This window comes from Sciurus carolinensis, chromosome 9, assembly GCF_902686445.1.
Source record: "Sciurus carolinensis chromosome 9, mSciCar1.2, whole genome shotgun sequence".
Classification (NCBI taxonomy): domain Eukaryota; kingdom Metazoa; phylum Chordata; class Mammalia; order Rodentia; family Sciuridae; genus Sciurus; species Sciurus carolinensis.
In genome coordinates, this window is record NC_062221.1 from 141,090,039 (window position 1) to 141,117,953 (window position 27,915).

Here is a 27,915-nt window from a genome sequence, read left to right on the forward strand (position 1 = left end):
AGTCTCGGAAAACCCCAGACCAGCTCCCCAGACCAAGCAAAACCAGACGATCGCTTCTCCCTAAGGGTTTAAGCATCACTTTATTAAGGGAGCTGGTCATGTAGGTGACTTTCAGTGACATATTCAGTGTATAAGTGAGTTTGCAGCTGCCTTCTGGAAAACCCATGTCTTCTACAGTGATCTGGTCATAGCTGGATTCCTGAGCAAACCAGCTGCTGCTAGGGCAGGTCAGGCAGAGGGGGACTGGTCAGCACAGGCAGCAGTGCAGGCTGGGACCTGAGGCAGGAGAGCTGGGGAATCACGCTGCACAGGGAACAACAGGGCTGGGCAGGAGGCAGAGCTGTAGACCTGTGCTTGAGAGGGGGCAGCCCTGGAGGGTCCTGGGCAGGAGTAGGGGATCAGAGGGGCAAGCTTCCAAGGGAGAACAGGAGGGGCAGAGGTAAGAGCAGAGGCCTGGGGAGGCACTGCGGGGCCCACTCGCCATGGCTGGGAAGGACAGCTGCCACCAGGGGCCCTGAGTGCCTGCGTGCTCCTCCATGTGCGCAAGGTAAAGCCAGGGCCCGCTGTCCTTCCCTGAGCCCTGGCTATGCAGGCCAGGCCCGACAGGGCTGGGGTTGCAGGAATTCAGAGCTCAGTCAGGTACTGCTCTGGCAACACAGCCCTCACCTCCACTCACAGCACACACTTGGCATGGAAGGTTGGCAGTGGCCTGGGGGCACTGTGAGCATTGTCCTGGGCCCCGGGTGGGTGGCGGCTGGGGGTGCTCAGCTGCCTGTGGCACACAGCAGTGCCCCACAGTAGAACCACCATGACTACACCCGTCCTCCCTGGCCTGCAAAGTCTGGAGGTCAGGACGCTAGCACCCTCAGAAGAATGTAGGGCAGACAGGTGAGCTCACAAGCCAGGGGCAGGCCAGGTGCCACGCTGGGCTCCCACCACAGCCTCAGATGTGCACTGAGTCCCAGGGCATCACGGTGAACAAGAGCCAGCCCACTTCCCACTGACCAGTCTCTCTTACACCACTGTTGTGGGGCAGTGTCCCTCCCTTGCCAGCACACAGGAGATGGGAGGAGCTCAGCCCAGGGCCACAGACCATCAGCACCAGGCAGGGTGCCCAGGCCCAGCGGCTCCCTTCCTGAGGACAGTCTCTCCAGCCTGCCTCCCTCAGGCAAGGCCGCGCCGGGGTGTGCGGTGTGAGATGCTGCAGCTCCTCAGGTGGCAGTCAGGCTTGCTCCCTTCCTCCCTGAGCCACTCTCAGAACCTCACCTGCACTGACAGGGTCTGAAGCCACCGACCAGTCCCTGTCCTGCCTCAGGCCTGATCCCGACACACAAGCCGAGGTGGAGCAGGGGGCTGCAGCCCAAGGCAGGGGACTGGCTCCCACCAGCTGATCCCTGGCGAGACAGCTCATCTCGCAGGAACTGGGGTGAAGACACTCGCCACCCGCAGCGGCCAGGACGGTGGGCACACTCTCAAGGGCGGCCAGCGAGGGCTCTCTCGGGGTACAGGTTGGCGAAGCGGCCCAGGACCCAGATGGGGAAGATGTTCTTGTAGTTCGTGTAGCTGATGGCACAGGACTTGTTGAAGACCCCGGAGATGTTCTCCTGGAAGGGCAGAGAAAGGGGCACCAGGCCCTGAGGGCCCTGTCCTGGAGCCCAGCCCTGGCCTGTTGGGCTGGTGTGGGCCGCTGAGCAGCAGGGGCAAGGGAAACAGACGGGCAGTCGTCCACCTGGCCTCAGCCCAGCCAGGGGCTGTCCCCTGAGCAAACCCTCCCGGTCTTCAGTGCCCCCTGCCACGCGGCTTCGCGGGCTTTGGCAGCACTCCTGCAGGAGGGGGCTGACTCAAACCCCCTCGGGACGGAGAGACCGCACTGGCACCTCCTGAGGGTGAGGGGCCACGTGTGGCACCACACGGTGGAGCAGTCGAGGGTTGTGCTGTGGGGGTATCTCCCACCCAGCTACCCACCAGAACTTGATTCGCAGATAGCAAGGCCTGCTGGGAACCGGCAACCTGGTCTGAAACTCCGCCACACAGGCCTCTGGCTGGCACAGTGTCTGCACCCAAGCCCCAAAGCACCCAGTGAGGGACACCAGGGAGGACCTGAGAACCGCATGCAAGCTAACGGCCAACGCTGGGTCTCACGCACCTGGGGCCAATCACCATTGGGAAGTTGCTTCTCCAGCAGACACTGGACCCCTCTCTCCTGGGCTGCAACATCAGGATGCCTGAGGAGAGGAGACGTGTGCTTGGCGGTGTGCAAAACACACGTGTGCGGGAACCTGTGCTCACCATCACACACTGAGCTCACAGAACACCCTGCAACACTGTATGGTAGAGGACCTCAGCCTGCTGTGGCAAAGGGGAGCAGGGCAGGCGGGATGTGCCTCCTGCAGACCCGTGCCCAGAACCCAGCTGACCAAGGAGCCTGGCGCCAAGTATTGTTCAGTTCCTGAGGAAAGAAGGCTGAGCTGCACGCCCACCCAGCATGCTGGAGGCCGGGCACCTGTGTGCACCAAAGCACTCAGTGATGAAGTCAGAGCCTCGTCAGAGGGACTGCGGTTTGGCAGGGCTGAGGTCAGCTTTGGGGGTGACCAGGAACAGGCTCCTGACAGTTCTGCCCTGGACACCCCTGCCTGTCATACCTGCTCACACCAGCTGAGGGATTCAGGTTCTTACACCAATGAGGAATGCAGGCTCAGACTTGGCAAATCAGCAGACTGGACACTGCTTGCACAAGTGTGCACCTGCTTGTGCATGTGCACAGCTGCCTGTGTGTGTCCACTTGTGCGTGCACACCTGTGTCTGCATGTCTGCGTGTGCATCTGTATGTGTGGCTCAGTGCCAGTTGTGAACACGAGAAGGCCAGCTGCAGGGACGGAGGCTCTGACTAGTGGGGCAAGGCAGCCACTGCAGCCGCCCACGAGAAGCAGTGCCCCACAAAGCCCGCCTCACCCCAGCTCCCTCAGGGCCCTGCTTTCCTTGCTCTGCCAACCACTGCTGCCATCAATGCTGTCAACCAGGGCAGTCCACTTTCAAGAGGCAAGCCTCTCTGCAGGGTCCCACACAGCCTGACGGGCTGCTACCAACCCAGGAACGGAGCACTTGACCCCTGGAGGAACCTGTGTCCTGAGTGACAGCTGAGCAGCAGCATGGCCCTATGACCCCTTGACTCTTTCCACATCTGCACTTGGCCCAGGCTGCCTGCTTACAGTCAAGTGTCCCTCTGTCCTGTCACGCTTACCTGACAGCCATCAGTCCCATCAGGGCCCAGCACGTGTTGTGGATCTGGGACTCGGCACTCTGCACATAGCACCGCTGCTCACAGGACTCAAAGTCCTCCCCCCAGCCTCCATCCACCATCTGCAGGGACAGCAGGAAGCTGCAGGCCCGGGACACCTCCTCACAGGCAACCCTGCAGAGACCAGGAGACTTGAGACACCCTCACGGGGGAAGGTCAGGGCCCACCAGATCCCACCCTGGCAGGAAGCCTTAGGGCCAGGGAGGGCCTCCAGCTGTGAAGTGGGGAAACACACCTGCCTCCTGAGCTACAGACCAAGTTCCTGAGGCAAACCAGTAACTGGGTTGCATCCTATCAAGCACAGGTCACAGCACACCCCACATCTGCAGCTCACCTGATCCGGGAGGGCTGGTGGGATACCAGAGACAGGGCTTGGACCCACAGCCTCACCCTTCCCTCAGCAGGGCCCACGCCCTCTATAGCTGGGAAAGCAGCATGCACTGGGAGGGCCTGGGGTCAGCTCTGGAGAACTCTGAGACGGCCCCTATCCCAAGGCTCACACGCCAGGGGAACACCTTTGTTCAACCTGGGATTCACATTCTCTGGGTTGTTGTTCTTATCCCACTGTTTAAAAATACTAGGAAACCCCAAAATCAAACATCAAACAGGAAAACACACGCAGAGGGTCAATGTTGGCAGCTGCACTCACCCGTCTTGGTAGGTGTGCCCCATGCAGGCGAAAGCTTCCAGGCCAAACCAGGTGCCGTAGGTGAAGCAAACCCCCCAGGAGCTGGAGGGAGAGGGGAGAGGGCCTCAGCCTGGGTTCCCACCCATGAGGAGGAGGCTCTGAGCAGACAAGACAGGGTGGGCTATTGCCAGGAAAAGCATCTGCATGCCCCTCATTTGCACCACCTTGCAGGACCCTGGCACGAGGCTGCAGCCACTGCGCCCAGCGTCCAGGTACAGGACTCCTGTGAAGACTTAAAAGTCCCACACCTGTGACACAGGGACCACCTGGCTCAGCTGCTGCCTCCCAGGCAGACTGGGCCAGCCCAGGTCTGCGGCCAGGGAGAAGGCCTTGCACTCAGGTCACAGAGCCTTCCGCACACACAGCTGTCTGCCCCACAGCAGGCAACATGGGCACACACACGAGAAGCCCAGCACCCAGCGGAGCCAGGACTGCTGGGCCACACCCTGCCTCCCGCACAGGTGGCAGCAGGCAGAGTCCTGGCCCCACCCTCCGCCTCACCCGCTGTCCATGGTGCTTGCTGACTCACCCCTCCCAGGAGCCATCCGCCCTCTGCTTCTGCCGGCAGAACGCCAGGCCCCGCTCCAGTGTTTCCCTGGAACACAGGTGAGCCCCATGAGCACTCCAGCAAAACCAGTAACCCCAATTCCACCCAAACCACTCTCCTAGAGGGAGCACAAAAATGGTCAAAATGACCTCCAGACAGCAGGAAAAGCAGCAGCCACAGGACACAGGAAGGGGGAAGCAGATGGTCAGAGCTTCAGAAAGACAGGCAAGAGGAAGGCCTGTGCTGAGTGCAGTGACTGACAGGATAGCTGCAAGACACTGCTGTCAGTCACACAGGCCCAGGCCTGTCCCAGAGAGTGAACAGGCAGGACTGACCACATGGACATCACTGTCAACCACAGAGGCCCAGGCCTGTCCCAGAGTGAACAGGCAGGACTGACCACATGGACATCACTGTTGGCCACACAGGCCCAGGCCTGTCCCAGAGAGTGAACAGGCAGGACTGACCACATGGACATCACTGTCAGCCACACAGGCCCAGGCCTATCCCAGAGAGTGAACAGCCAGGACTGACCACATGGACATCACTGTCAACCACAAAGGCCCAGGCCTGTCCCAGAGTGAACAGGCAGGACTGACCACATGGACATCACTGTCAACCACAAAGGCCCAGGCCTGTCCCAGAGAGTGAACAGGCAGGACTGACCACATGGACATCACTGTCAACCACAAAGGCCCAGGCCTGTCCCAGAGTGAACAGGCAGGACTGACCACATGGACATCACTGTCAACCACACAGGCCCAGGCCTGTCCCAGAGAGTGAATAGGTAGGACTGACCACATGGACATCACTATCAACCACAAAGGCCCAGGCCTGTCCCAGAGAGTGAACAGGCAGGACTGACCACATGGACATCACTGTCAACCACACAGGCCCAGGCCTGTCCCAGAGAGTGAACAGGCAGGACTGACCACATGGACATCACTGTCAACCACAAAGGCCCAGGCCTGTCCCAGAGAGTGAACAGGCAGGACTGACCACATGGACATCACTGTCAGCCACACAGGCCCAGGCCTGTCCCAGAGAGTGAACGGGCAGGACTGACCACATGGACATCACTGTCAACCACACAGGCCCAGACCTGTCCAAGAGAGTGAACAGGCAGGACTGGTCATGGACAATGCCGTCGGCCACATCACAGGCCTCAGCATATCATAGGAGAAAAGAAAAGAAAATGTGGTTATAGAGGAATGATCAAGGCTGCAAAGGTGCACTCTACACCTGGCTGTCCATCTGAACTATATGAGCTCTCTCCAAAGGCTGACCCTCCTCCAGGACCCATGCCCAGGTCATCCTACAGGGCCTGCCTTGCTTCTAAAGAACAGCTGCAGCAGAGCTGACGATGTCCCTGTGGTGACCTTCCTGGGAAAGACAAGCAGACTCCCTCTCTATGGGTTCTCTCCCTTGCCAGTTTCACGAAGCCACCAGGGGCCCACACAGCAGAAGAGATGGCAGCTTCCAGCCTGGGACACACAGGAGGAGTGGGACCCTGCCCACAAGCACACACTGAGAGGCAGACCCCCAGCTGGTGCTTGGATGAGGCCCAGTCGACACCTCTGAAGCCTGAAGCAGGGGACCCCCTCGGCTGTGCCTGGCAGACCCACAGAGACTGAACTGTACGTGTGTGCTGTCCACGTGCTAAAATGCTGCTGCAAAGCATGTGGCCACACTGCTGCCCAGCACCTGAGCGAACGTGCACCCAGGCAGAGGAGCAATTCCAGGCGTGGAGTGATGGGAGTCTAGTGGGAAATTCCAGGGATGCAACATCAAAACTGCCTCAAGGCAGAGTGCCTAGAATCCTAAAACTACTAAAAACAGGAGTCAAAAATGCAAACTGTTCCAGAAAGAAAACTCCAGGTCCAGCAGCTTTCTCAGTAAACCCTGCTCAGTCATGAACGCCCACCCTCCCGTCACAGGGACTCGCCCTAGCACACAGGGGAGGAAGGCTCTTTGCCCACCCAGATGTGGGCCTCTAACTTCCACATGGGCAACCCCACAGCAGAGGGAACCAGCTCTGTCGGGGCTGCCTCAGCAATGCCAAGGTCTGCACGGCAGCCCTCTGCAGCACCAACGGCACAGGGCAGAGAGAACCCCTAGTCAAGGCCGAAACTCAACACCCGTTGGCGTTGGAGAGAAGCCCCACCTCGCAGCAGGAGCAGCACTTCCTCAACTGAAGATGGCCGATGCTGGGAGCCCCCAGGAGTCCCACTCTTGCAGAGACACAGCAGCTCTGCCCCTAGAATCAGGAAACCTGGAAAGATGCCTCTGTTTCCACTTCTGAGAGCGCTGGAAGGCTCAGCCAAGGCAGCAGGAGGAAGACAGCAGTGCTGAGGACCGACAGGAAGGAAGCATCTCTAAGTGCTTCATACTACCTCACTAACGTGGTTTTGTGGACTATAGATCCAGTTTTAAAACCAAAAAAAGGGAAAGAATGAAGTCACTTGCCAGTGACATAATCATCCACAAAGAAAGCTCAAAAAGTCATCGGGGTAAGGATTTGTCCCAGTGGTTCAAACAGCGAATTCCACCAAACTCAAGGAAGAAACTACGCCAAGTCTCCAGAGGACAGTCCCTCACAGTCTGCGGGGCCAGCACATGCCACACCAAGGCAGACCAGGCCAGCTCACAAAATGAAAGCGAGGCAAGAATCCTCCGGAGCAGACAGAAAAGCCCTCCACAGAACTCACATCATACCTGACAACGAATAAGAGAACTGTAGGCCAGCACCCAGGGATCTAACTCCAGGGCAGCAAGGCTGGCTCGGCCTCTGCTGATCAGTCAAGGCATCCATTATGCAAACAGGCCGAAGAAGAAAGGCCACGACGGCACAGATGCAGCTCAGTGGCAGGGCTGTCGCCTAGGTTCCAGCCCAGCACCACAAAAAAAAAAAAAAGAAAGAAAGAAAATCACAATCAATTGATGCAGAAAGAGCATTTGGCAAAATTCAACATGCCCTCGTGATGAAACGCTCAGTAAACAAGAGACAAATGGCTGAATCAAGAACATCTACAGAAGCCCACAGCTAGCACGGCACTCAACGGTGAGAAAGAAACCAGGAGCTTCTGGCTGAGCCCGGGCAAGGTCAGGAGCCCACGCGCCCCAGTGGACACTGTGCCACACATCCCAGCCACTGCAACAGACAAGGGGGAAATCACACAGTCACAGAAAGGAAGCAGACCCGCGAAGGGCTGTCTATACAGAAAATCCCCAAGAAGCCACAGCAACAGCACTGCAGCTCCTTGGCAGTCACAGGCTGCAGGACGCCATCGGCCCCTGCTGCAGTGGCGGTTGGGTCTCACGTTTACAACCTGGTGCCACATACATGAGCACCGCAACTTGGAATGATCCACTGCAAGCCTAGCAAAAACACGCACTGGATCCAAACGACACCATGAACTCTGACCAAAGAAGTCAAAGATCCTCCTGCCTTGACTGAAATTCCAGCAGGTTATTTTGATTCCAAAATTTATTAGAAAAGCAAAAATGCAGAACAGCCAACACCATGGAAGGGAAATAAAATGAGAGGACTGAATCCGCCCCATCCCAAAACTCACTATGAAACTACAGTAACCCAGCCAGTGTGGCACTGGAAAAAGAACCAGCAGATCAGCACGACACAACAGAGCCCAAGGGCAGACAATCAAGCCAGCCAGGGATCTCCAGCAAAGTAGCAGCGCAACACGGGAGAGAAGGCCTTCCAACCAGTGGAGCTGAACTCCTGACACCATGCTCAGGAAATGACCTGGAAGCAGACCCCAGACTTTCTTCACAAGAATGTCGTCAAAATGGATCACAGGCTAAGTGCGAAACATGAAACTTGATCATTTCTAATGCACGATACAGAAAAACCTAGGTAACTAGGGCTTGGCAAGCTTTTTTTTTTTTTTTTTTTTTTTTTAAGTTGCCAGTGAGCCTTTATTTAACTTATTTATTTTTGTGTGGTGCTGAGGATGGAACCCAGGGCTTCACACATGCCAGGCAAGTGCTCCACCACCCAGCTACAGCCCCAGCCCAGCAAGTGCTCTTTATTTCCCCACAGCTTTGTTTTGTTTTTGGTACTGGGATTGAACCCTGGGGTGCTCTACCACTGAGCTACAACCACAGCCCTTTTTATTTTTTATTTTGAGATAGGTCCTCACTAATTGGCTTAAAGTCTCAGTAAGTTTCTGAGGCTGGCCTTGAACTTGCAATCCTCCTGCCACACCTACCCAAGTAGCTGGGATTACAGGTATGCGCCACCACACCCTGCTTTGCAATTACTTTTTAAATACAACACCGGCCAGGAGTGGTGGTGTACACCTGTAATCCCAGCAATTCAGGAGGTTAAGGCAGGGGGACTGCAAATTCAGGGCCAGCCTCAGGAACTCAGAAAGGCCCTTAAGCAACTCAGTGAGACCCTGTCTCCAAATTGAATATAAAAAAGGGCTGTGGGGTTGCTCAGTGGTTAAGTACCCCAAGTTCAATCCCCAATACCAAAAAAAATAAAAACAAATTCAACACCAAAAAGCATGCTCCATGAGTGAAAACAATGGATATCACCAAAACAAAAAACTTCAGCTCTGCAAAAGGTATCGCCAATAGCTGAGCACAATGGTACATGCCTTGTAATCCCAGCAACTCAGGAAACTGACGCAGGAGGAGCACAAGCTCAAAGCCAGCCTAGGCAACTTAGTGGGTCAAAATAAAAATAAAAAGGGCAGGGATGTGGTTCAGTGGTGAGGTGCTTGCCTAGCGTGCGTGAGATCCTGAGTTGATCCCCGGTATCAGAAGAGACAAGACAAACAGGTACCAGCTCTTCCCTCCAGTGCCCCTGCTGAATCGGCAAAGATGGAGCTCAGACCCGTGTCGGGGGCATTTCAAGGCCCTGCCACAGTCACAGGAAGATTGTGCAGTCCCCTTCCAAAGAGCCGAAACGGAAGCAGTGTTCAACCTGTGCCCTTCTGAGGGGATGAGGAAGTTGCTCGAGGACACGACAAGGGACAGCAAACTGGCAGAGCTGTCAGGCTTGTAGCAAGAAAAGCATCGCAGGCTGGGCAGGCGCAGGGAGAAGAGGCTGACGGCACAGGCGGTCGTCACCAGGCCGAAGCTAGACAGAGAAGACGCAGGACAGCAGCCTCACAGAGAACTCACAGCGGAAGGAGGCCCAGACGGGGGAAGCACCATCAGGGCACTGCAAGCAAACCCACACCAGCCCACAGCCCAGACCCTGGCAGCTCCAAGGCTGGAGAGGGTGCGCAGCGGGACTGTGGCTCTCGGCTGGCAGGAGCCAAAGACTCGCACAGTCCTGCAGCTCCTTACAGAGGAACGCAGCTCAGCCTCGCCGCCACACTGCCTGGCATCGGCCTCCAGAGCAGCTTTACGTGTAACTGCCAACACAGAAAATAGACACCGCACGCTTCTGAGGACGACTGCACACCAGAAGAGGGAACGTGGTCCAGCACTGGAAAGCAGCTCAGTGGTGGACTGCCCGGGACGTGGCTCCCAGCATGGCAGAAGAGAAAAGGCAGGGCAGAAATGAAGTGAGGTACCACGCCATGAAAAGGCGTGCAGGCCCTAACTGCACACTGTGAAGTGACAGAGGCCGGGCTGGATAGTGCATCCCGCAGGCAAGACCGCTGAGGCAGGGGAAGCACCCAGCTGCCAGAGGCCAGGGTGGGGTACCCAGGACAGCACAGGAGCTTTCGGAGCAGCTCTAGACCTGATGTGCACATGTGTCACTCACTGTGCTTTGTAAACATCCTCAGGATGCCACACAAAGAGGGAGCCCAAATGTAAACTACCCACAGTGGGCAGCAGGGACTGACGATGTCGGTTCATGGGCTGCAACAATGTGCACGTCAACGTGCAAGGTGGATACTGGGGAAACCACGGGGAGGAGGCGGTGGCGGACTCTCTTCCCCTTGATTTACTGTAAATCTAAAACTTTGCTAAATAAAGCATATCGGTTTTTCTAAGTCTAGCAGATTATCTAGCTGTGCAATCATATCAAAATCAAAGGCCACAGCGATAATAAACAGATGGATGAGGGAGAGGCTGTTAGTACAACGTCCACCAACATGAAGGGACAGCAACGGTCCCGAGGCCACACATGTACTGGAAGAGGAGGAGCGCCACAGGTCCACACTTCGGGGATCCCTGGAGAAGCAGCCTGCACAGGCGCCCTCCAGGGGAGGGTCGGGGCTGTGACACACGGCAAGCGCCTCTCGGCGTGCGCCTTCACAGTCCAGCACAGAAGCACCTGCCAAATGCACCCCACAACATCACCTCCCTTCAAGCCCAAGACCAAAGACCTGCCCCGACGGGGAGGCCAGACCAGACAGCCCAGTCAGAGCTGGGGGAGGACTGCACTGTAAGGACCTAGTGAGACAGCCACCGCCAACGGGGCAGAGGTTAAATGACATCAGTGACTCCCAGGAACCCACAGTCTGCCAGCCGGGTGCCAACACGGCACAGCATAGCTCACTGCCGTGCTCAGGAGACAGGTGGGCTGCAGCAGGAAACGTGGGGAGCCAACACAAGATGCAGACAACCAAGGGAACAGACGAGAAGCAGGACTGCCTCCTGCTGTTCCGTGACCTTCCTGTCACTTTGAAATCAAGGGAGAAGTCTGACTTGGGGTAGTAATGGAATATTCCAGGTAGTGTCGAGCAACTGCCAACCTCAAACTGCATCTAAGACACTCTTGAAATAAATTAAAGATTGTGATATAAACAAATTAGACTAATATATTTGACCATTTAAAAATCAAAGAGTATGGCCAGGCATGGTGGCACACACCTGCAATCCCAGTGACTCAGGAAGCTGAACAGGACTATAAGTTCAAAGTCAGCCTCAGCAACTTAGCAGGACACTGTCTCAAAATACAAATTGAAAAGGGTGGAGTTGTGGCTCAGTGGTAGAGCACCCTAGATCCAATCCCTAGTACCAAAAAGCGCCCAAAATCAAAGACTAACATTCAGATGCCTGAAAAGACAAAAAGAACAAAGAGACTAGGGAAACACCTATGACTTAAGACAAAGAAGTGTCTACGATACTTCCAACACGTCCCCAAGAAGAGAAGCCATCTGTGCGAAACCACTGGGAAGGACGTGATTAGACGTGGCACAGACAAGCACAAACCTGCACTGGGCACGTGGAGACAGAAGCTCCAGCATGGTGGCCACCAGTCAGTGAAGTCCTCGGGACAACAGGCAGCGGGAGCAGGGCACACGCCGGCCCAATGCTGGGGTAAGGACGTCACAGACAGCGCCTGACAGGAGAATCTAGAGACGGGACGGGAAGGCTGGACAGCAGCAGTGCAGACCAGGAGCACAGGCTCACGAGCCACAGAGCCATGCCCTTCCAGGACTAGAGAGAGCGGCCAGCTCTTCTCCCAGCAGCTGGGGACAGCTTCCTTTCTTCTTTGTTTGTTCCACATCTTCTTTAAAGAACATGGTTCACTTTAATCACAGGAATTCTTAAAAGACGATGAGTTAAAAAGAAGGGCCCATCCAGTGAGTGCAGCTGAAGACGACTAGAGCCCAGAGGTAAGGGCCATGTCACATAGTGCAGCATCGCAAGGTCGGGGGCTGCATCAGCCTGGGTGCTCGGCTCAGGTGACCAGAACAGGGCCACGCACCCCGCACAGCTGCACCTGCCTGCCAGGACAGAAGCCGCCTTGGCGCTCAGGGCCTGCAACCACAGCTGGAAAATCCTCAGCAACATGCTCCCAAATAATTCAGGGACCAGAGAAGAACTCAGACTAGAACAGAAACACTTAACCTCGTAATAGCTCAAAACTTATGCACAGTACCAGGTGCATATTCCAACAGAAGAAACCTGAAAGGCACTTATCTAAGTATTCAAGTTAGAAAAAGAAATAATCAAGAGCAGAAACAGATGAGAAATAAACAGGCATCCTGGGCAGAACTCCGACCATCAATGGCTTCTTCCAAAGAGCAGCAAGTGTCAGGAAGTTGACCAGTTGCTCAACAACAGGAGGCTAACTGGGCCGTGGCCCACGCCAGCTGGGGCAGAAACCCCACACTGACAAGAAGGGTACAAAATCCTCACAGTCCTCTACCAGAGAAGGCCAACTATGATCATAAACCTCTCAGAGACAACACTGGGCCCAGGTAGATTCACAGGGAATTGAGAAATAGGGGAGAAATAGCATAAATATTGCATAAATTCTTAAAAAAGGATTCTCACTGAATTTATGAGTCCAACATTATCTTAACAGAAGTTGATAAGGACATTAAAAGAAATGACAATTACAGAGTTTCTCCCATAACCACAGCTACAAAAATTCTAGACTAAACATTCTTTAAATTCAATTCTTCAATATAAAAGGACAATACTCCTTGGTGAAGCTGATCTATACCAGATCTAACATTCAAAAACGAAACAATCAAAAGGAGTGAAGAACCTACAGAACTGCACGCCCTCTAACAGCAACGCACTCCTAGGTCCACACCCATGAGAAGTGGCACCTACGTGCCCCCAAAGACAAGCAGAGAGGAGCCACAGGAGGACGTTTCATAAAAGCAGATGTTGAAGCAGTGGTGTGCACCTCTAGTCCAGTCATGGAGGCCAAGGCCAGCCTGGGCAACACAGCAAGGCCTCAGCTTGGAAAAATGGCCAAGAGCAAGCATTGGTGACAGGCCAGGGGTATGTGGCATCTGCGCTCGCCAACAGCTGCCACTGGCCCCAACTCACATGTGCCAGGGATGTGAGTGTGCACCTGCAGGATGCCACAGGCGGCAGCTCGAAGCAACAACAGGAAGTTGGAGGGGGCAGGAGGTGGCTCCTTCCAGGCGGGCAAGGGTGGGCCAGGGCTCATCAGAGGCAGCTGTGAGGCTGCTTGGGGGCATCCCCTGGGGCAATCCTGAACTCCTCTCTGGGCACTGGCTGCCTCTCAGAGTGAAGACTGCTTGGCTGCCCTTTAATTGGACACAGATGGAGACTTAGGTGTGCACTGCCAAGAAGAGGACAATCACAACTCTTCTGAATTATGGCTGGGGTCCTCAGTCCCACAAATGCACGGCTGGATGCAGGGGCCACAGACATCCCTGTGCTCAGACAGGCCGCTCTGCACAGCTGCCCGGCTCAGGTGGCCAGGCCTCGTGCGTGTCTCTGGCCTTGGCCCTCCTCACCTGATCTCCACTGCTCTGTGGCCCGGGCAGTGCTTGTGGAACAGCCTCAGTGCCTGCATCACTGCCGAGGTGCACTCCACGTACGTGTAGTCGATCATGATGTCCCCTGCAGGGAGGCGGGGGAGGGGAGGCCTGACTCACCACACTGCCCAGGGCCTGCTGCCCAGGCTGAGGCACTGTAAGCAGGGCAGCACAGCACGCAGAGCCCAGGCCTAGGCAGGACTCCCTCATGGCTTGGCCACATGGCACAGGGGCCAAGCAAGGCTTGCTCAGCTGTGAGGTGTGCAAGGTAGGGCAAAGAGGGGCAATGCCCAGGAAAAGGGGGACACACACAGCAAGCAGTTGTACCCCTCCCCCAAAGTCCTATTTGACAGGTTGAGGAGTAAGACGACCGGAAGCCACCAAGGAGGTGCTCGAAGGCTACTCAGGAGCAATAGCAGCATGCAGACATGGTCCAGCACCCCACAGCACACTATCCCCGGGCTCCCACAGCACCACAGGTGCTGTGAGCACCGCGAGGCCTCTCAAGATGCATAGCAGCTCCACGCAAGCAAGCTCAATCAATCAAGAGCTGACCAGGCTGAGCCAAGGAGCTCAGGAGAATCCCACCCAAATCTCCCAGTGGCCCCCCAGACAGAACCACAGCCCTTTCATCCAAAACCCAGGAACCCACCACTCCAATTAGGGAGAGCTCCACAGGCTGCTGGGGCCCAGATCTGTGCACTGCACTGCTGGTCCAGCACTCACCAAAGATCTCAGAAGGGTTCAGCAGCTCCAGCAAGTGTCCCCCACGCTTGGTCTCATAGGTGGCGAACCCTCCATCAGGATTCCTCATGCTCAGCAGCTGAAACCAAGAGGACATCCTGAGTAACAGGCATGCTCACCATACACAGGTCAAGGTGGAGCTCTCTAGATGCACCCCAGAGCTGAAAACCTGGAGGGGAAAGGGGACAGGGAGTAGGTGTGCATGCTGGGCAAGCCCGTGTGCCCGGTGCAGTCCCTGCAGCCACAGCAGTCACAGCCTCACACAGCTGCCCAGAGACAGGTTCTCATCAACTTTGAAGTCACTGCCAATCCTGGGATGGTGCAGAGTTCCATGAAGATGTGCCCAAGAACCAAGCTGCTCAGAGGACTACACAAAACCAGACACCAGAAGGAATCACCAGCTTTCCCAAAGAAGGCTCACATGGACACACAGCAGGTCCTGGCCACAGAGCCACCCCTGGCCTGTGGCCAGGCAGGCACCAGCTCCTTCAGCACAGGACTCTGGGCAAACAGCCAGGGTTCCAATGTCACCTGAGCACCTGCTCCCGCAGCTGAGCCCTGGGGGTGGAGAGAGCTCAGGGTCTGGGTGGGGCCTCACCACAGCCACAGCATCAAAGAGCCGCTCTCGGGGGATGTGCTGGGTGATGGAGGGACACTTCTCCTGCAGGAGCATCACAGACTTCAGGGCCTCAGCCGTGCAGTCAGCAACGATCCAGTTGCAGTCCAGAGTGCTGAAGCAGAAGCCACCCTGCAAGGCACAAGCGTGAGCTCCCCTGCCTCGGCCCAGTCAGGACAGAGCCCATGTGGACAGACCTGCCACTCTAGCACAGGGAGCCCCAAGGCTGCAGCCTCATGCTGGGCCTTCTCAGATCTCAACGCAGGGGTTCAACACCATGAAAAGGCAGTGCTGCCCACAACACCCAAGAGCCAGGCCACGGGCACCAGCTCTGTAACCCTCTTCCATTTGCCTTCCCCTCAACTCTCTGGCTCACATTCCGCCCTTTACTTAACAGCCGAGTGCTGTGCTGCCAACTGCCCCAAGGCATGGCCGCATGTGTGCACAGACTGCCCCATAGCCTTGGTGACTCAGGCACTGGCCCCCACACCAGTCCTCAGGCATCTACAGAGCAGGAAGCCTGAGGACCCAGGGAGAACCCTCCTCAGAGGGAAGGACCAGCTGAGCTGGGGTGTGTGCCGGTTAGCCAGGCATACCTTGTTCATCTGGCGGTAGTACTTCTCGTAGTCAGGAGGGTTGTCAGGGACCTGGGCAGAACGGAGAGCACATGTGGAAAGCGCACAAGCCCATGGTCACAGGCCCACGCTGCTGTCTGGGAACCAGAGCTGCAGTGCAGTAAGGCACATAATGCTATGCGGCCCACAGCCCATGGCTGCCACTGCTGGGCAAGGGGCTCAACAGGAAAGTTGGATACCCACTCTGCAGTCCCAGGCACACAGACCCTCCGCTCCTGAGCCAAAGGCTCAGCTTGGTCTGTGTGTGTGTGACGGGCTACAGTTTGCTCAGTGCATGTCTGGGCAGCAGCCAGAAGCAGGCCCTGCTATGGAAAGGTGCAAACAGCTCCACCAGCCTAGATAGACACAGACTTTGGCCTCATGCAGGCCCTTGAAGCAGCCTCTAGTGAGATCTGAGGAGAGTAGGCAGGGCACAAAGGGTACGCACTCTGGGTAGGGGTCGCCAGCTGAACCAAGGCTGGAGGCAGCCACTGTGGGAGGTACGCTGGGGCTGGATATGGGGGGCCAGTACCAGACAGCAGGACACGTGATGGGGCTACAGACTGGGATGGCAGGCAAGAGCAAGAGACACTGAAAATGTCCAAGTGGGGACTCAGGGAAGTATGACTGATTTGGCAGGACAGATGGCAGCATGGTCTTGAGGAAGAAGGCCACTGGCTAGTGTCCTCCACTGGCAGGGGGCGCCTCAAATGTGCTGGGGCATGAACAGGCTGGATGGCTAAGGGAGGCAGCTCCTGACTGCACATGGGTCAGCCCAGCCTCAGCACACGGCCACACCAGCATGAAGGCAGAAATCATCACTGGTGACGGGCTGCTGCAGGCCAAGCCAAGAACTGCCCTGGGGTGACTGGGGTGGGCAGAGGAAGCCTAGGGGCTGGAAAGGGCAGGCTGGGGGTGACTGAGAGGCAGCCTGGGGAGGCAGGGCAGAGGAGAGAAAAGCCACAGGCCTCACCTGTGACAGTCGCAGGAACTCATGTGCCTTCTGCAGGCAGGACAAGAACTCTGGCCTGTGGTGAGCGCCTGCCTGGAAGACAACAACAGGACAGACGATGAGCAGGGCTCAGCCCCTTGGTGACAGCCGACCCCCAGGGTGAGAGTCCCCTGACAGTCTCCAGAAGTCTAGGCTTCCTGCTGTACTAACCTCTAAATGGCCAGTGAGTCGTGACAAAGGCAGCAGAGGTCAGAAGGGATGCCCCCAACCCCTGGCCCAGCCCTTGGGATTCCACCAGCCTCCTTCCCACCCGCACAGAAGCACCTCGTTCTTCTCCAACACATGCCTGGAAACTTGTACAAGCCCCTTAGGTTCTAGGAGCCCAAAACCACCTGGCTCAGGGATGCCTGCCTGGCTCCCTCTGGCAGGACTCCCTAGGCTCACCTCCCAAAGTCCCAGCAGGCAGAGCAGCTGGGCAGGGCCAGCAACTCTCTGGAGCCAGGCTATGGGACTCTCAAGGGGAGTGTGTGGGTAGTCAGCCGGACTACACCCCTTAGGTGAACGCGTGGCCCACACGCACAGGTCAGGTGGAGGGGGCAGAGGAGACAGTTACATACCTCAAGCAGAGCTTGTATGGCAAATGCGGTGTCCCAGATCTGTGAGCCATTGGTGCCCTATGTGCAAAGGAAGGGCCATGGCAGCAGCCACCAACAGCACCCACCCCACCCTCCACCTCCCAGGATCTGAGGGGTCAGGGGCTCCTGCCCTGCTGACACCCACACCAGCTTCTGAGACCTGGGACCCTCATAGCCAACGAGAGCACAGAGAGCACAAGGTCCTGCATGCAGGAGTGGGTACTGAAGACCCACCTGCCTTGATGGTCCCCGACCAGGACAGTCACTCATGGACTCCTAGGACCCCACAATCCCTCAGGGCTCCTCCATCCCCATGATAGCGGTGCACCCCAGTCACGGGACTATCAGACACACTCCCCCATTTCCTAGTACAGCTGGGGTAGGGAACCCAGTAGACACCAGCTGGAGCAAGGAAGGCCCACTTCAAATCTGGTTTCCAGACAATACTCCAGTCTCAGTACAGGAGGCAGATGGCCAAGCCCCAGTGAGTCTGCTCAGGGACCTCTAAAATACCTGACAGAAGCAGTCATAGGCCCTCCGCTTTCCCAGGACTCATCAGGGGCCAAGAATCCAAATCAGCCCCCTCTGCCCAGAAAGGAACACATCTGCTGTTCACCTATCAACCAGAGTCCCAGAAAGGATCTGGAAAGACACTGTCCACATGCCATGCGCAACGTCCAGAGAATACTTCTCCTTGCCCTGGGTGGCCACACCCGTCCCAACCCACACTCTTTGGGTTCCGCAGAGAGGAAGCCCTGTGGTACTCCCACACCCCACTGAACCTACCCATGACTGCTGAGAAAGACCCCCCAGAATGACCCAGGAGCCAAGAGTTGAAGAAACAGAGCCCCCAAAGACCTGCCAGAGGAACCTCCAAATGACCACTTGGATAAGAGTCCCACACCAACCAGAGTCACCCTCTTGTCACAGTAACAGGATGAGAACTGCAGGGTCTGAGTCACCTTGTTGGAGCAGTTAAGCCGCCCTGACCAACAGAGCCAACAGCAAACACTGATGCTGCAGAAGGGTGTGCAGGGACACGTGGTGACCAGAACAGGCTCCCAGGAGCTCCCAGACCCTGCAGGGCAGTCTAGAGGAGCACTGAGTCTCGGTGAACCCAAAAGGATGAAAAACAAAGGGCAAGACTGTTGCAAGGACACCAGCAGCCACAGCCCCATAGCCCTTACCTGCATTTTCAAGCCGTCCAGGCCCATCCTATGAATTTGAGAGAAGCCTGAGTCAGGGCAAGGAGGAAGCGGAAGGGCAGCAGGCAGTGAGCCCCGGAGCACCCCTGTCCGTCCCTGAGACCTGCACTGGCCTCAGTGCTGCCCAGCTGGGCGCAGGGGCGCAGGGGCACACACGACAGAAAAGAAGTCGCGTTTCCCCAGCAGGGAGCAGCAGGAGGACCTGATACCTGGTCACCCCTGCGGTCCCCACCCAGCACAGCATGAGGGAGGATGGCCTCATGAGCACAGGGCTTCCTACCCAGGTCCCGACTGTCCCACCTCAGGTAACAGTCCAGGCGGACAAGCCCGCAGGTCCACAGGCTTCCTCACACCAACCAAACCTGACCCCAACCCGCCACAGGCTTCCTGGCTCCGCCTTCCAGGTCATCCCAAGCTCCTGCTAGGTGGCAGATCTTCCCAAAGACAAGATCACCAGAGCTCCTGGGTCCTGGAGTTGCTTCCAGAATCCTGGCACCCAGCACCCAGCACTGTCACGGCCCAGCTGCACTCACCAGAGGAAATCTGGGATCCTGGAGATGTGTTCCTGGAAAGCAGAGGAGGCCGGCCCGTCCACAGACCAGCGCACAAGCATGTTGATGTTCTTTGAGATCTATGGGAGATGTGGCCATCAGGGTCTGCCCAAACTCACTCCAGGGCCCAGTTGGACCCTTCTATGTTAATAGAAGCTGGGGTCAGCTGAAGTCACCGGTTCATGAAGGAAGGACTGGCTGCCAGCAAGGAGCTTACTCAGACCCCATGGGGCTGGCCCATCATAGCCCACCTCACTACCCCTACTGTCTGCCAGCTGTGAGCCTGCCTTCATGCTGAGTCCCCACCAGTCCCACCTTCACTGGCCAGTATGCCCTGACCATGGGGCACACACCACTGGCTTGTGCTCCTTGAAGTCCCTAATATGCACACAACCAGCATCCACCAGACCCCAACCCCAGGAGGCAAAGTAGGCTCCAAAGGCAAGGCATCCCCAGCCAGGAGAGCAAACAGGAGGAGAACACAAGGGCCCTGCTACTGCTTCCCCAGGCACTCCCAAGCCCTGCAACCACAGGGCAGGTGTGGGCTACCTGGGCACGCACCAGGACGGAGACAGGAGAGGAGAAGCACCTCCCAGCTGGCCTAAAAGCACAGGTAGCCTCAAGAAGCAGGTATCTACATGCAGGTAGGAGGGTGGGCTGTGCCTGGCTGGGCAGCTTCACCAAGCCCAGAGCACAGGGGCAAGGGCAGGAGTCCTCCACACCCCTGAGACCAGGCCTCGTCCCAAGTGGAGGTGTGCCAGGCTCCAGGGAGAGCCCCTGCTCCCAGCTCCAAGGACAGGGAGGGGCAGGTCACTAACCGGGCCAATGCTGAGGCACTTGGTGAAGCGATCATCTGCAGCGATGTGCTCGTACAGCAGCTGGACAGCCCGCCGCCGCAGGCTGGAGCTATGGTAGCGCTCATACAGGTTGAGGACAGCTGTGGGCAGCAAAAGGCAATGCCCGGCCTAGCCCACAGCCCTGGAGGGCACAGCCACACCTCCTGCTGCCCTGCCCCACCGAGGGGGCATTTAGGGGCCCCCAGCCCTGAGCATGTGGACCAGGGCAGGGCTGCGAGGAGGTGGCTCAGTGCCAGTGAATGAATGAATGAGGCGTCACAGGCAACACTCTGCCGTGCTCCACCCAGGACCGGCCGGCCCCTTGGGAGGCACCCACCGTACGTGACGCGCAGGAGCCAACTGTGTGGTGTGTACTGCTCTTCTTGGGCCACATTGTTCCTCTGTGCTGGCCAGTCGATACTGGCATAGTCCTCCACATAGAGCTCCTGGGGACAGGGGAGCCACTGGAGGTGAGAGGACGTAGACCCGCATCCCAGAAACAGAGGCCACCTGACTCCAACCAGTGTGGCCTCCATCTGCCAGCCTTCAGGGCCCTGGGTGCACCTGCACCCTGAGGTGGGGGCACACCCAACAAAAGACCTTACAGGGTGTGAAAGCCAGGCCATGTCAGCCTTGTCAGGGCCACTGAGGAGCTACCCCAATAATGAGGCCCTGGCCCACCCTCTCCTCCTTCTACAGGGCACAGTCCAGTACACGTCCTGCAGTCCAATCCCATCTCAGGGCACTTCCCAAGCACAAAGCTGCAAGTTGGGTGAGGATTCACGTGGTTAAATCCCAGGGGGACCCTAGCCCTGGAGGCTGGCAAGGTCCCTTGGAATCAGAGGGCTCACCTGGCGGAGGCTCTGGACCAGTGGGTCCTCTGAGGCGCTCAGCCGGGTGGCATAGCAGTAGCTCATGGGGAGGTAGACCTGCCGACAGTGGCACCAGAGTGTGGAGGGGTGCGCGGGCATCCAGTCAGGAAACAGCCTGGGGGACAGCCTGCGTCAGTGGGAGACCCAGCACACAAGGCAGTCCCCTCCCAGCCTGAAGGCCAGGGCTCTTCCCAGCAGGACAGCAGGTGGATGGCTGGGAGGCCACACCTGGGCGTGCTGGCACTCACAGCTATGCCGCGGGGTGCAGTGGGCCGGTGTACCCACCCTCCCAGGGAGCTGACGTCCCCTGCCTCTCAGACACACAGTAACACAAGACAAAGGAAATGAAGTGGGGGTCACAGAAACCTGGGCTATGTGCAACTTTTCTAAAAACAGAAAACTACTCCCAAATTAAGGTTACTTTAGAAAGTGTATTTTCAAAACTTTAGGCTCAGGGTCTTTCCCTCTCTGACACTGGCATGGCTATACCAGCTGCTCAGGCAGCATGCACCTGGCTGTCCAACTCTCTCCTTTGGACCCTTATCCTTACACGCTGGAAGCTACGCAGGCTGAGTGCCCGCGCCCGCTCCCCACCTGGAGCACCAGGCCTCGCCGCCTCTACCCTCCCAGGGCTTGCTCATTCACTCCAGAGCACGTCTCACAATCTGGGTAGCATTTAAAGCTTTTCTGCAATAGGAGTGGCTCAGGGTCTTTGGCCCTCCATTCCACCCCACCCTTTGCCCTCTAACCCACCCACAAACCAACTCCAGTGAGGATCAGTAACAAGGTAGTGACTGTAGACCCCAGAACTGACCAACAGAGTCCTGCAGCGTGGGAACACAAGCCAGTCACCCGCTTCTGCCCAGGAGCTGCACTGACCACCCCACCCAGGGCCTTCCTCTGCCTTCTCCTCACACAGGTGATTCAGTGCTCAACCTGGCCAGATGTCCATAGTGGATAACCGGACACCAGCCTGCCTCAGGACACCTCAGGTGCCCCAGCACAGGCAGCTGTGTCCGACCCCCGTCACTTAGTGTCTGCCCTCCCTCCCACTTGTCACCACTTCATCTGGGTGATGTTAAACCCGTAGGCCTTGCTTCAGGACCCTGTGGCCCACTCCCGCAGCTCTCCAGGGAAGATAGCAGGGGCTCCTCCTGGGGGACCTCACCCATAAAATGCATAACACCAGGAGCACATGCCAAGAACGTTTTCCAGGGAGAGGGTCACAGCTTTCAAGATGCCACAAAACATTAAAAGATGCCTTAAGGAATCAGCATTAACTTTGCTGGGCAAATGCTAGGTGGTTCTGTCAAAACAAACTTAAGGACTGGGCACGCAACGCAGTAGAGAGTGCTTGCCTAGCATGCACAAGATCCTGGGCATGGAACTAGCACTTCTAAACTGTCAAGTGGGAATGCATGGCTGGGCAGCTTAGGCTTGGTCAAGAGAGGGAGAATAGGGAGCCCAGCTTCTCACCACCGCTCCAGGTGCACACAGATATGTGCCACCGTATGCATCTGGGCCCATCCCTCACCTGACAGTCTCTAAACTTTCTAAACATTCGCCACAAACAAGGCAAGGGGAAGGAGAGGAGCAGTGACCACCAGACCTCCGAGCCTGGGTGAAGGGCACCTCTTTCCTCTGTTCCTGCATGATTACCAGAGGTGATCTCGTCTACAACACAACACCCTCACTTCCTACTGTGCCACGATTCTATAGTCAGCCCACAACACACCCCACACACCTGCCATATGTGTGGCCTGTGGACTGAGCCGGCACCCCCTTCCTGCTCAGCAGGGAACCCTTCCATCCATCTATGGGGCTCAGCATAGGAAAGGCCTCTGTGGGGAGCATGATTCCCCCCACACCCCATCACTCCATCCACCAGAGTAGGAAGTGTCACCAGCAGAGGGCAGGCCTACCACATCTCAGGGAACAGGGTGTTCAGGCCTTCCCAGCTGTAGACGTTCAGGACCGCCAGCCAGAACTTGCCCCAGGAGGGGATAGCCACAGCACCACCTGGGAAGAGAACAGGCCCACATACCTGTCCTGTCAGCAGAGCCCACCCTACCTATGAAGACTGGCCCTCAGCACTTACACGTGCCCCTTCTTATATGAACTGAGGGAAACCTGCCACAGATCCCACAACCCCCTAGGAGAAGCAGGGTCCAGAGCTGCCCAGGACATCACAGCTAATGGGAGGAACCGATGGCTTTCCCAGGAGCGTGTCTAGCTCCAGGAGAGCTATTTGAAGTCCCTGCCCTCAAGAGGGAGCACATGAAGGCAGCTACGTAGGAAGATATGGGGACACTTCATTGTTCGGGCAAAGGATAAGCCCAGATGCACATGGTGGCCCACCTGGAGAAGGTGGTCAGAATGTGAGAAACTGGGCTCCCTTCTCTCTCTCCAGACCACACCTAAGTTGCCCCAGCCATGTACTCCCACTTGACACTGAGTCTGGCACAGGTGAAGACAGGACTGGCCCTGGAGCAGATCCAACACTTATGGCCCCATGTTACAGCACATGGCAACATTGACTTGCACAAGTTTTATGAGGAGGCTCCACCCCAAACCCAGGTGTGTGAAATTCACAAAGACCCAGGAAGCTACTAGGCAAAGTGTGACCCAAACTCATTCCTCCACCAGACAGAGGTGCACCTTGGGGCCAAGACAGCAACTCTGTGGACTTGGCATCAATACCTCTAAAGGCTGACAAACATCTGAAGGGAGAGTGCAGAGCCTCATAAGAATGTGTACAGGACACTTCACCCAGCTGGGAGATCAGAAAGAAATACAGAAAGGACACTGAGAGGCTAGGTGAAGAGTGAGGCAGCAGGGTGGGCAGGAGGTGGAATGGAAGGATGCAGAATGTGAGAGCCCGAGGAGGGAAAAAAAGCAGGATGGAAAGGACAGGCTGCAGAAGGTCCGTGAGGGGCAGGGCCACACCAGGCTCTGCACTGCAGCAATGTGGGCTACACTTTGTTCTCAGAGCAGCTGGAACCAAGGAGCCTGCTTCAGTGGACTTCAAAGCCCAAAGGAAAGGGCAGAGGCACATGGGTGGGCAAGTGAGAAGGGTGTGAGCAGAGTGCCACGGGGCCTGAGGCAAGCCTGCCACAGATCCTGCAGCCCCGCTAGAAGCAGGGTCCAGAGCTACCTATGGCTGGGCTGCCTGTAGAAGGTATGTCCTCAAGTACCACATTAGCATGTTGCTTTTAACATTTTGCCAATTCATGACACAAACAGAATTATCAGGTCTTCTTAATTTGAAGAGCTGACCATTTCCGCCTGTTTCTGCTTTGACACATCCTTGTCCACATAACTCTGTCCAATGTTTCAGTTAGAGCTACATCTTCTGATTCTCACCTGCAAGAACCTCTCATACCAATGCCACATAAACCCATGACCCACACATGCTGTGTAGCCTGTACCTTTCTGGTGAAGAATGTTCCGGGCTCGTACCAGGTCAGGATCATCAGGGTCAACACCTAGGATTCTGAGAGCCACATAGTTGAGTGCAGTCCCAAACACTGTGGACTTGTCCTCAATGTGCCTACAGGAGCAAGAAACAGGTAGAAAAAGATGTCTGCCATCATCTCCAAGGAAAAAAGTTATGCTGGTAGTGAAGTTTGCCTCGAAAAGGAAGAATGTGAAAATATTTTCCCGACATGACGTCACAACTCAGGCAACACCAGTCATCCTCAGGAGCTTCAACTTCCATGACAACAGATCTGCACCCAAATCCCCTATGAGAACCCACCCTTCTGCTCACTTCCCATACAAGTGGCTGTGTCTGTCCAAGCACAGTCCACTGTGTCAGGGGCACCACACCCAGGAGGACCAGGCTGTCCTCCCAAAGTGTGTACCAACAAGGAAAGTGGATTGGGATGAGGACTGCTGCGACCACTTACATCTGCTACCACCCCAGAAGAGAAGGCAACTTTCTTCTACGATGAAACACAGATGGCTTTCACGGGCATGTAGGTCTCTGAAGTCCCCACCAGCCATGAAACCCAGCCACAGCACAGCTGTGAAATGAAGCCCAGCACCAGCCCACTCCCCTCCACCCAGGTCCACAGCTGCAATCATCTCACCTCTCAACAGCAGCCTGGAAACCCAAGCATCAGCTTCACAAAGTCACAAGCACGCACACACATACATGTGTATAGCCAGGTATACTCACAGGCCCCAGCCACCATCAGGGAGCTGTACTGATCTCAGGTACCGTACCATCTCCTCTCTGTACCCAGCCGGCAGAGGGATGTGAGCTGTGTGGCACGTGATCAGGAGTCCTGCATGGCAAGAAGGATGTTCCTCACTGGGAGCCGGTGCTCAGGGCTGCTAACATTGGACCCCTTTCCTCCTGAGGACCCACCCTGATAGGAAGCTGCCCCCATGGATCTCCTTTCTATGGAAACAAGCCCAGGAAGGTCATTCTTCTTGGGTCCCTCTGAGACAGGACTCAAGGGAGCAGAAGCACAGGTGGCGCTCCCACCCAGGACCTGCAGAAGCCACCAGGCTATCCCTGAGTCACAGAAATAACAAACACTGCACCAAGTCTTGAAGAGGCCACCCAAAAGTGCCCTGAAGGCCTGACAAGGAGCCCTCATCCAAGATCAGGGGCCGACAAGGGGAGGCCAGTCTTGCTTCAACACCTGCTAGGAAATAAACACATGATGGGTGATGTTGGCTGCTTACTGTGTTGTTCTATTTTGAAAACTTTTTATAAGCATGTGTCACTCTGCAAAGGTGGTGGGGAAAACACTATCAACGAGATCCTTTTTTCTCAGCCTGGTCTTTCTGGTACGGTGTTCCTAGGCCACCCTCTACCCCCATGCCCTAGCACAAAAAAGGTCTCAGGGCAGTTACTAAACATACCTGTACTTGCACAAGAATTCAGGCCACTGAAACAGTAGGATTGCAAGGCACTGGGGAAGAGGGTCCCAGTGCATGGGAAGATCTCCCACACTACAACACTGAGTGCTTCTGAAGAAAGCACTCCCACATACTAGACAGTCTTGTCCAACCAGACCAGACAGTACCCAGAAGTCATACTCCTTGCAAGCCCAGGCCGGAGGTTTCCCTGCCACAGCTCCCTCACACACCCTTTCGAGGGGAGCCCACAGTGAACATCACAACACTCACATGGACATCAGCTCCCCACACACCACTCTGCCCACCTACAACAGCTTAGCATAGGTTGGGCCCTCTACACAGTCCCCTCTCACCCAGCACTGGGACCTAAAGAACACCCTGCGTCCCGTATCAGAATGCCTCCGCTCCTGTCCCAGCACCAGAAGCAGGGTGACTGGGACTCCGGGCAACCCCTCCCACCTCCTTCGCTCATGAGCTCCTGTATATTCACCTGCTTCAACAAAAGCCTAGACCAAAAAACAGAATCCCAAGGATGATCCAGGGCAGTCTGGCCCTCAGGCTGGGGCAGTAAGCTCCTACCTGGCAAGAGGAAGAGAGGGCCACCGTAATCACCTGCCCAGTGCCCATCCTCAGCCTGCAGTCCTACATAAAATGTTACTCCGTTCAGAGCTCCTTCACGAGCCGTGTGAGCTTTGGGCAAGTCCTTAAAGTAACTGCTCTGCAAAGGGACAAAAGAAATGAGAGCTGAAGGAGACTGCTGCCCAGTCAGAGTCCTCCTCACCCACAACCCAAGTCAAAAAATCGGGTCTAGATTACTTTAAAAGTTTCAGCTGTTTTAATCAAGTCTGAAAGTCTGAGACAGTTCAATACCTGAGTAAAGTACAGTTCCACATTTTCAGTTTTGCTATTCAGTCTCCTATCTGCAAATTTCTTCATAACTCCCCTAAGATGTGTTGTTGTTGTTTTTTTCCCCTCTTGGTACTAAGGATTAAACCCAGGGGCACTTAACCAGAGCCACATCTCCAGCCCTTTTTATTTTAAATTTTGAGACAGGGTCTTTCCAAGTTGCTTAGGGCCTCACTACTTTGCTGAGGCTGGCTTTGAACTTTCCTTCCTCCTGCCTCAGCCTTCTGAGCCACTGGGATTATAGGCGTGCAACCACCATGCCAGGCTGTAAGATGTCTTAAATAAACAAAGCACCTGGAGTGTGAACAGGGCACTGACACCCACTTGGGCCTGAAATTCCTTCCTTTCTCAGAAAGGACCCAAAGGACTGCAGGCACAGCAGCGCCCCAGAAAGGGGTCTGGGGTGGCTGGAGGTCAGGACTTGGCAGGAAGCCCTTGTATGTACACTGCCACTCTGTGACTAGATGACTTTCTGTATATGGATGACCATAACCAGAAGTCAGATCAAGAACTTCTGTGAATAAATACAAAAATCACAACCATCTTTAGCAATTCTTCTTATATCTAAAATTATTTCAAAATAAAGTGCTCAAAACACAATTCCGGCAACCTTGCAGGTGTAGGGGATGAAGGGGCTGAAGCAAAGAGGACCCTTCTGAAACAGCAATCTCCTCCTGCTGAGAGTAAAGCGCTGACAGGCTGCAACCCCGTCCTGAGGGCCCGCGCAGCGGCTCGAGGGGCGGGCGCGACACGCGAGCGGCCACTTACGGTGTCCAGCCCCACCGAGTGCGCCTCCAGACCAGTCTGCGGGCGGCCAGCGTCGTCGTCCCCGCCGCAGTACGTCCACGTCTGCCGCCCCAGCTCGTTGCGGAGCCGCCAGCGGCTGAGGTCGGAGGCCGGCTCGGTTTTGCGGGGTCCGCCTCGGCGCCGCAGACACCTGGCGGACCAGCGCGGTGAGTGCCCGCCCCGCCGCCCCGCGCCCCGCTCACCCGCCCGGCGCGCTCCCGGCCCCTGTGCGCGCACCCGCCGCCCGGCCCGGGACTCACGTGCCCTCCATCATGACAGCTCCGCGCTCGGCCGCAGCACCGCGACCCGCCGCCTAGACCCGCCGGCACACCCAGCACCCCGCACCGCGCAGACGCGCGCCTCGGCTGACCGCCTGCCGGTGGCCCGATGCCGCGCAGCCAATCAGAGCGCCGCGAGCGGGACGCCGTGCGCCGGGCGGCCGCGGTGGCGGAGCGCGCCACACACCACGCGGCCAGGGCGGAGCCTTCGGGGCGGGGCGGGGCGGAGCCTTTGGGGCGGGGCGGGGCAGGGGACGGTCCTTGTGGGCGGGTCCTGCGCCGCGGGCGGTCCGGAGAGGCGGGGCCGGCGTCTGGTGGGCGTGGCGAAGGCGGTGGGGC

The 27,915-nt window shown here is 56.6% G+C and overlaps 1 protein-coding gene across 3 annotated transcripts; it reads right to left on the reverse strand.

Annotated features, from left to right (window-relative positions):
- Window positions 1-38: 38 nt before the first annotated feature.
- Lss (lanosterol synthase) lies at window positions 39-27,704 on the reverse strand. 3 transcript variants are annotated; one of them, XM_047563883.1, is made up of 22 exons: window positions 27,559-27,704; window positions 27,281-27,449; window positions 26,219-26,324; window positions 24,915-25,023; window positions 24,163-24,284; window positions 22,657-22,753; window positions 20,714-20,849; window positions 20,200-20,308; window positions 19,845-19,963; window positions 19,009-19,106; window positions 18,458-18,485; window positions 17,253-17,309; window positions 16,657-16,728; window positions 15,666-15,716; window positions 15,052-15,201; window positions 14,436-14,532; window positions 13,689-13,794; window positions 4,516-4,581; window positions 3,948-4,028; window positions 3,242-3,412; window positions 2,147-2,225; window positions 39-1,604 (listed from the first exon to the last, which is right to left on the reverse strand). In XM_047563883.1, exons 1-22 carry the CDS (start codon window positions 27,570-27,572, stop codon window positions 1,473-1,475), a joined length of 2,169 nt encoding a protein of 722 aa, XP_047419839.1. In that variant the 5' UTR covers window positions 27,573-27,704; the 3' UTR covers window positions 39-1,472. The 3 variants fall into 3 exon arrangements, with proteins under 3 accessions (XP_047419839.1, XP_047419838.1, XP_047419840.1); XM_047563882.1 differs by having other exon boundaries at window positions 26,186-26,324; XM_047563884.1 differs by lacking the exon at window positions 4,516-4,581 and having other exon boundaries at window positions 26,186-26,324.
- Window positions 27,705-27,915: the final 211 nt, after the last annotated feature.

Coding starts and splice junctions, on each gene's coding strand:
- Lss (XM_047563882.1), bottom strand. Junction 17,310..18,457: donor TGGACGGCTTGAAAATGCAG/GTAAGGGCTATG, acceptor CTTTGCACATAG/GGCACCAATGGCTCACAGAT. Junction 13,795..14,435: donor GAACCCTTCTGAGATCTTTG/GTGAGTGCTGGA, acceptor GCCTCCCTGCAG/GGGACATCATGATCGACTAC.